Source organism: Sciurus carolinensis, chromosome 17, assembly GCF_902686445.1.
Source record: "Sciurus carolinensis chromosome 17, mSciCar1.2, whole genome shotgun sequence".
NCBI classification, from domain to species: Eukaryota; Metazoa; Chordata; class Mammalia; order Rodentia; family Sciuridae; genus Sciurus; species Sciurus carolinensis.
The window spans coordinates 17,548,695-17,556,569 of record NC_062229.1 but is presented as its reverse complement, the minus strand read 5'-3'; the positions used below and the strand labels follow the sequence as shown (position 1 = coordinate 17,556,569).

The 7,875-nt window shown below is 39.9% G+C and overlaps 1 protein-coding gene across 1 annotated transcript; it reads right to left on the bottom strand.

Moving 5' to 3' along the window:
- Nucleotides 1-593: 593 nt before the first annotated feature.
- Nucleotides 594-1,469, bottom strand: LOC124969326 (olfactory receptor 7C2-like). The gene has a single exon (XM_047532241.1). It carries the CDS (start codon nt 1,467-1,469, stop codon nt 594-596), a length of 876 nt encoding a protein of 291 aa, XP_047388197.1.
- Between the last annotated feature and the right edge of the window lie 6,406 nt (nt 1,470-7,875).

The window sequence follows — 7,875 nt, the reverse complement described above, 5'->3', positions numbered from 1 at the left end:
GAGGTTGGGTAGAGGGTGCGAAGTCCAGTTTCATGAGTGAAATGATTTCTAAAATTCTATAGCACTATAGAGCAATAGTTCAAAACAACTGATTATATAATTTTGGAAAAGTAGAAGAGAGGAGTGTGAAGAAAAGACAAGCCTTTCAGCAGAAGTAAATGTCAATTACCTTGATTTGATCATCAGAGGTTGTGCACATGCATGGAGACATCACACTGTGCCCCAGAAACACATACCAGTATCATGTATCAATAAAAATACAAATGCCCATACCTCACTGTAGGTAACTGAAAAAGAAAAAGCTCAGATCTAGTCATAAAAATAATAATGACTGTTTGGTTAGTGTAAAGGTGATCAAAATGTTCCATCATGAATTGTCCTTAGACTGGAATGATCCCAGAGTAAGATGGAAAGAATGAGTGTCTTAAAATGCACCAAGAGAGGTAGCTACAGTGTTGGATGTGCGGCATGGGTCTCTGTGGTCTCCAGTATGAAACACGTTGTGACTCATGGGAGACGTGTATCAACACTTTCATTGAGAGGCACCATCTTTCTGAGGACTTTCCCCAGGGCCACCTTGATGTCCCTGTTCCTCAGACTATAGATAAAGGGTTGAGCATGGGGGTGACCATGGTGTACATCACTGAGGCCATCAGACTCATCCTAGAGGATAATGTTGCTACAGAACTGAAATAGACTCCAAGGCTAGTGCCATAGAACAAGGAGACCACCAGGAGGTGAGACCCACAGGTGGAAAAGGCTTTGTACTTGCCTCTGTCTGATGAGATCCTCAGGATGGAGGAGAAAATCTGAGAGTAGGAGAGGAGGATGCCAGTGAGAGGGAAAACAGCTAGGATGATGGCCACAGAGTACAGGACTACATTATTGATGAGGGTGTCAGAGCAGGTGAGCTTCAGAACTTCAGGAAGATCACAGAAAAAGTGAGGGATTTTCCTGTTTGTGCAAAAGGACAGCCTCAAAATGGTCAAGGTGTCTGGGAGGGAGCCCAGGATACTGATCAACCAGGATCCCAGAGCCATGAGCTGACAGAGTCGTGAGTTCATCATGGCTGCATAGTGCAGGGGGTGACAGATGGCCACGAAGCGGTCATAGGCCATCACTGCCAGGAGCAAATTGTCCTGGCATCCAAACACAAAGAAAAAGCAAATCTGTGAGATGCAACCTGCAAAGGTGATGACTCTGCTCTGAGTCTGGATGTTCCTCAGAGCCTTGGGGATGGTGGTGGAGGTGAAACCAATGTCAGCCAGGGACAGGTTGGAGAGGAAGAAGTACATGGGCGTGTGGAGGTGGGAGTCTGAGATGGTGGCCAGGATGATGAGCAGGTTCCCCAGCACAGTGACCAGGTACATGGATAGAAGCAGGCCAAAGAGGAGGGACTGCAGGTCAGGGTCATCTGAGAATCCCAGGAGGATGAAGTTTCCAGCTCCTGTTTGGTTTCCTCTTTCCATGTTGCTGGTGTGTTTTCCCAGAAGGAGGGAGAGAAGGAACTCAAAATTCACTTCAGCCAGAGACTTGGGAGGCAGAGGGAGGACTGCACATTGAGATCCATCCCTAGCAGTTTAGTGAGATGCTGTCTCAAAATGAAAAATAACAGAGAGCTGGATGTGGATCAGTGTTTAACCACCCCTGGGTTCAAACCATGGTACCAAAAATAAAGAAAAAAAGAAATAATTGAAATCATTTCAAATAGGGATTCCCCAGGATGCCCCAGTGTGTTTTATGGAAACCTATGGAACACAAGAGATCATTTATTTTGTATTATCATTGCATCCCATTGCTGACATGTTTCAATTATCATTTTTACCCCCCAAACAAACAAGTCAAGACCTGGCTCTAGGTCAGTGGTTATCAAATGGTGTCCCCAGGCGTAGCTCCCTGGGCATCACCTGGAATCTTGATGAAATGTGCGTTTTCATGCACACCTGACCACCTGAAGCTCACATTCTAGGTTGATAGCAGCCAGTATGTCTTAGGAAGCCCTTGCAGGGTTTAGATGCACACACTTGTTTGCGAACCAGGGCTCCAGGGCTTACGTGCACCCCTCAGCACTCCTCCATCCCCTGTCATGGGAAGGATCTGTATTTTACTGTGCTTCTTTCCTGTGATTATTGCATGTCATATCCTGTGGATTGTGTTGGTCTTTCTGCAGGAAATAGCAACAGCTTCTGTTATTGTTATTCTTTTTTCTATTTATTTTAATCATCACTCTTAGTATATAGATTCAAGAATCATGGAAAGTCTAAATAGAGAAATCCTAGAGTTTCTAAATGTAAGCACATTAAAAAATCACATTAAAATATTCCACATGGGGAAATGGCTGTTCAATAATTTCTTATTCTGGATGCTTGCTTTCCTGGTTTTCTTTATGAGGAAGACAGGTAAGGTGAATTTTATGATTTTTCTCTTATGATAATCTGCAGATGACTTCTGTCAGTTCTTTAGGATTCAGGTATTTCCTTTGTCACCTTCATGTGAGTAACTGATTAAAACTACAACATTCAGATTCTTATATCAGAAGTGAGAATTTGCCTCCAGATATTTCAATCTCTTTGTAGGTAAACTTTCCTGGTTTTGAAAAGAAAATGAGGATTGTGTTCATTTCTTTTTAATCATATTGAGTGTATTTTAGGTTTAATGCTGTTAGAAATGATTGTCCCCATATTATATCCACAGTTTTGATTATATCTGGGAAGGTTTTGGGATTATTTTTTGTATTGATGATGTGTCATGTAGTTTTCCTGGGCCATTTCAATAACTTCATCATTTTTATTTTGGTGAAAGTTACTTTAACTAAATGATATGAATTTGTAACTGCCAGCCTTTCTTTGGTTTTATTTTATAGATTTCACATTGCAGATCCTTGTTAAGGTTTTGTGTAAGATATGGAATTCTTTATTTTGTCACATTATATGATGTTCAGCTCAGTGAATTGCATGATATTAACTATGTAGTTTTAGTTCTCTTAATGTACATTGCTTATTCTGCATACTGTGGTGGGGCTTTTTAAAATTTTCAGTAATGAATCAGTAAGAGTGTAATGGTTTAAAAAATATAATGTTGAATTCTGTCTTTATGTTCCCAAATAAGTGTCAAGGCTTTGATGTGGATTATGAGACTAAAGCATCTATATAAAGAAAATACAGTATAAATAAAAGTAGACATATACAATGGCATAAATAATCTCTAAAAGTAGAGGAACATTGTGACTACAAATTTTTTCATACAAGTAAAAAAGAAACTTCAGTTATTAGAAATTTATTATGAAAACATCTGAAGGAAAAAAGGTACCAGGTAAAAAAATTGCAAAATATTCTATTTGGTTAGTCAAAGTTAATGTGTTTAAATGATAAAAATTCACTTATAAATTATAGAAAGCTTAATGCATTGCTGGGAAAAGGGTAGAAAGAGTTAAAAATTAATTAATTCTTTAAAGGAAATGTAAAAAGTGTATTGAATGAGACGAATTTCATTCTTATCATTGAAATAAGGATAAGATTACATTTTCACTGAAGTAGTTGAGAAGGCCTTTTTGATAACAGTTACCATGCTAAATTCTGTGAGGGGGAAAGGGAAGTAGCATTTCAGGTACTGATATGAATGGATACTTGGTCAATTTTTGGACTGGAGAAATTAAATCAGCAAATAGCCCTTTATAAATTCCACTAGAGTCACCAGTAGATGACTGGATATCTCATTGAGCAGTGACATCATTTTTATTTTTGGAATTGTTTCTTGGTATATCATATAAAAACTACAGATGAATACATATGCCATCCATCCTTAAGAAATAACAACTTTAAAATTTAAAGATGTTGGAAATAAAAATACCATTAGGCAACACTAAAGCAGGAGGGAACATAAAATAAAGATCAGAGAAGAGCTAGAGGACTCAAAAGGAGAAAGGTCCTAGAATTGAGAAGTAAATTCCAGAACTAATTCTAAGTTAGACTTGGGATGAAATGGACAAAAAGAGACAAGAGAAGGAAGGATTAGGGACCGAGGTACAGCCTGTTTGACTATGTCATAATGACCCCAATATATATAAAACAGCAACGTGCTAAATAAAAACCTTCAAAAAGACAAAAGTTAAATTGAAATGTCTAGGATTAGGAATGAGAAAAATGAACATAAACGTAAGGAAAAGTTCAACCTTGCAAAGTCATATTTCTTACAACTCTGTGTTGAAAGTATGTAGATAATCCAGAGTTGAACTTATTTTTGGGAATTGTCCAAAATTGACAGAGGATAAAAAATCAGCAACCAAGGAAAGAATCCAATAAAACACAAGACTTACCACCAAAAATATTCTTGCAGGACCCTGAGGAGGGAGCAGAAGCAGAATTCTCCTTCAAGTAATGAAGAAATCTGTCTTTCATCTCATCTAATTGTCAGAACCCTGGAGGTTCAGACCAATGCAATAGATGGAGAAAAAGACCCAAGACACCTGAGTATGGAAAAGGCAAGATGTCTACTAGGAATGATATTGAACAAATTCTATTGTGATATCGTGTGCACGTACAACAATGTACCAACAAATCCCACCTATGTACAACCCCAACACACAGCAAAAACAGAGACAAGGCAAGATGTCCTTGTGATGGTGGATAGATCGGCTGCAGATGCAAACCTATTTTAACTCAGGGTGATTTTACTGAGGCCGTTCATACAAAACCAAAGTGTCAATGGCAGAGGCCATTCCAGGTGGCATGAGGGCAGAGAGCACATTCAGATCTTTAGCAAATACTGCTTCTCTCTAGTTCTGAATTTGCATTTTCAGATCTAACAGGGAAGTCTCAGTATTCTCTGTAAAATTTCTACTCATTCAACTTTTAAAAAAATAAAACAGTTGGTAGAAGGGGAAAAAAGTTGCATTTCTACATGTAGGTGAATTCATTAGGAAATAGATCTCCAACATTCCAAATATTCATCCATTTACAACTCCTGGAATGGGGACCAGAATCTTATGAACACGCAAGGAGTGAGGTTTTAATATGTATAATTACTTGAAGATCTGCATGTGCTTACCCTTGTGTTATGTTTTATATACCTTCATTCATTTTATTATCATGACTGTTTTTACGGGATGTAAACAAATGTGTTATGATAGTGCAATGATAATAATGAACAGGCCTTACTACCTGATAGTGAGTATTATCATTTCTCATTCCTGATTTACATTGACTTCATCCCAATATGATTCCTATGAAGTGGATACGATTATGATCCTTATCTTAAAGATATGGAAATGTACACAAAAACCATTCAGTAACTTGATGTAAGAGGATGTATGGAAGGTGTTGTGTTAACTACACAAGATACTAAAGGAGGTACCTTGAGTGAATGAAAGAGAAGTTTTGTACATAAAAGAAAAGGAAACTTCTCTGATATAGGAGAACCAAGTCACCTCTAGTGATTCAAGAAAAGTTGCAGAGATGGTTGTGCAGGAAACAATTGAGAGATGGTCAATTCCGTCAGGAAGGCAAGACATCCTCAGAACTGGGTTCCAGGAAAGAGAAGTAAGATGAGAAGGAGCTGAAGTGGGAGAAGTGGAGAGACACACGAGCTGACTGCACAGACTAAGTGAGGGGCCCTCCTCACTGCAGTGTCCCCACCTGGGCCACCAAGGCTCATCCTGTGAGCACTGTGCTGCCTCCTACCTGCTCTCACATTGGCAGCTCAGTGTTGGTGAGCTCCTCTTCTTCCTTCTCAGGGTGATGAGAGTCAGCTCACCTTTGATGAAGGCCTGAGGTGGCTTCAGGCATGAGTGCTCTTCAAGATCCAGAAGTCACTCATTCTCAGCAGGGCTGAGCTGTGGGTGAGAGGATTAAGAGGCATATTTACTACTTCCAGGACCTCAGTGGTTGAATTCTCATGAATGCTCATTAAGTTAATCGTTGCATTGTTATTCTGTTTTCTGAGCAGCTGTATTTCCATGTGTGAGAAAACCAAACTAGAAAGGTAATTGTGCATGCAGCTAGTTTTGCTTCCTTGGGACCATCTTGTTTGCCAGCTATGTCTATCTTTCCCCTGGGGCTGTTGGCTCATGATGTCATTTTGTCTCTGGACTTGATCTCTACTGATTATAGTCCTTCCTCATGAGTATTTCCTCAACCTGTGAGATGGAGTTTCTTGGTATTTCCCAGGCATGAGCAGGCAGTATCCAATCCCATGTGAGAACTTAAGTGGGAGCTGTGCACAGGAGGACATCCAATTCACAAACAGCTCTTCCAATGACTTTGCCAATGCTTCTAAATTTGGTTGCATGTTTGGTGCAGATGAAGTTCCAGGCATTTGTTTAGCTAAGTACATTGAGAGGTGGTTTGTCTGTGCAAGAAGGAGTCTGTAGCATCTAGAGCTTTACAGTTTCCCCACAAGATAACTGAATGGTCCTCAGTACTCAGAGTGCAGAGAGTATGAACCATCTTGAACAATTCACCAGTAAATGATATTTACACCACAAATCAAACATTTTTTTTATTGTACACAATTGGAGTACAACTTTTCATTTCTCTGATCGTTCCCAATGTAGAGTCACACCATTCGTGTAATTATACATGGACATAGGGTAATGATGATTGTCTCATTACACCATCTTTCCTCCCCCATCCCCTCCTCTCCACTCATTTAACTCTACAAAATCCAGTGTTCCTCCTTTCATCCCATTCCCCCTGCACACCTCCATTATGTATCAGCATCCACTTATCAGTGGAAACATTCAGTCTTTGGTTTGTGGGATTGGCTTATTTCACTTAGCATGATATTCTCCAACTCCATCTGTTTATCTGCAGAGGTCATAATTTTATTTTTTTTGTGTGGCTGTGTAGTATCAAGCATTTTAATAACAATTCCAGAGAATTATAACAGTAGGGCAGAGAGTATTATTTTTGGGTGACTGTTTAGTATGAAGCAATGTTCAAAGGATGAGACCTTCTCACCAGTAGGGAAGACCTACCATGGGGCTCCCAGTGACCTGTGTTCCAGGATTGCAACACACCTTGTTCATGCTGTGGCTTGGATTCACTTCCATTCTCCTCCTCCCACGAATGATGCCATCCCTTGGTCACACTTGATACAGAGACACCAGTCTCTACAAAAAAGTCCTATAGGAAACAACTTGTTGAAATCTAATCTTGGATTGAAAGAAGAAAATCATGGGAGAACTTCACAGAAGGCAATGTGCAGTGACCTCCATTTGGGAACAATGTGGCCAAATGTTTTTATTTTCCATGTATCAGGAATTCTTGCTCTAGGGAGAACTCCTATGTGCTTATTTGAGCAATGTCCTGAGTATTGTGACACATAGTCCCCCTTCTCCCTTCTGATGTTGTGGATCATAGGGCCGAGTCTGTGGTTCCAACATTATAGCTGTGAAAGGATTTATGGTCCATCACTGTCATGTGTGCACATGATTTGGGTTAAAGAATTTGGATGTGATTCAGAGTGGGAGGCAGAAACTTTTCAGGTGGACACTTAGGTGACTAGGGAGGGCATGACTTTAATTGTAAGTGGTTCTGTTTTTTTGAGTGCAGTATAGCCCTTTATTTTGTGAATACCTTTCAGGGAAGACAGTATCAAGGTGGTATAAAAAGACTCCTCTGCCTTCATCAGCTCACCTAAACCAGGCAGAGACTGCTATCTACAAAGCAGGAAAGCCCAAGGTGGACCCAACAATCCACTTAGGATTGGCAGCCACATGGTGGGTAAAAGAAGACAATATTTAATTAGAAAGGATCATGGAAATGTGAGTAGATGGCTAGGAAGAAAGAAGAAAAGGAGAGGTTGTTGGTTGCACCCATGTAGTAGGACCCATAGTGATTGCTAGCAGCCTGCCCCACAGAGGACACCAGCACCTTC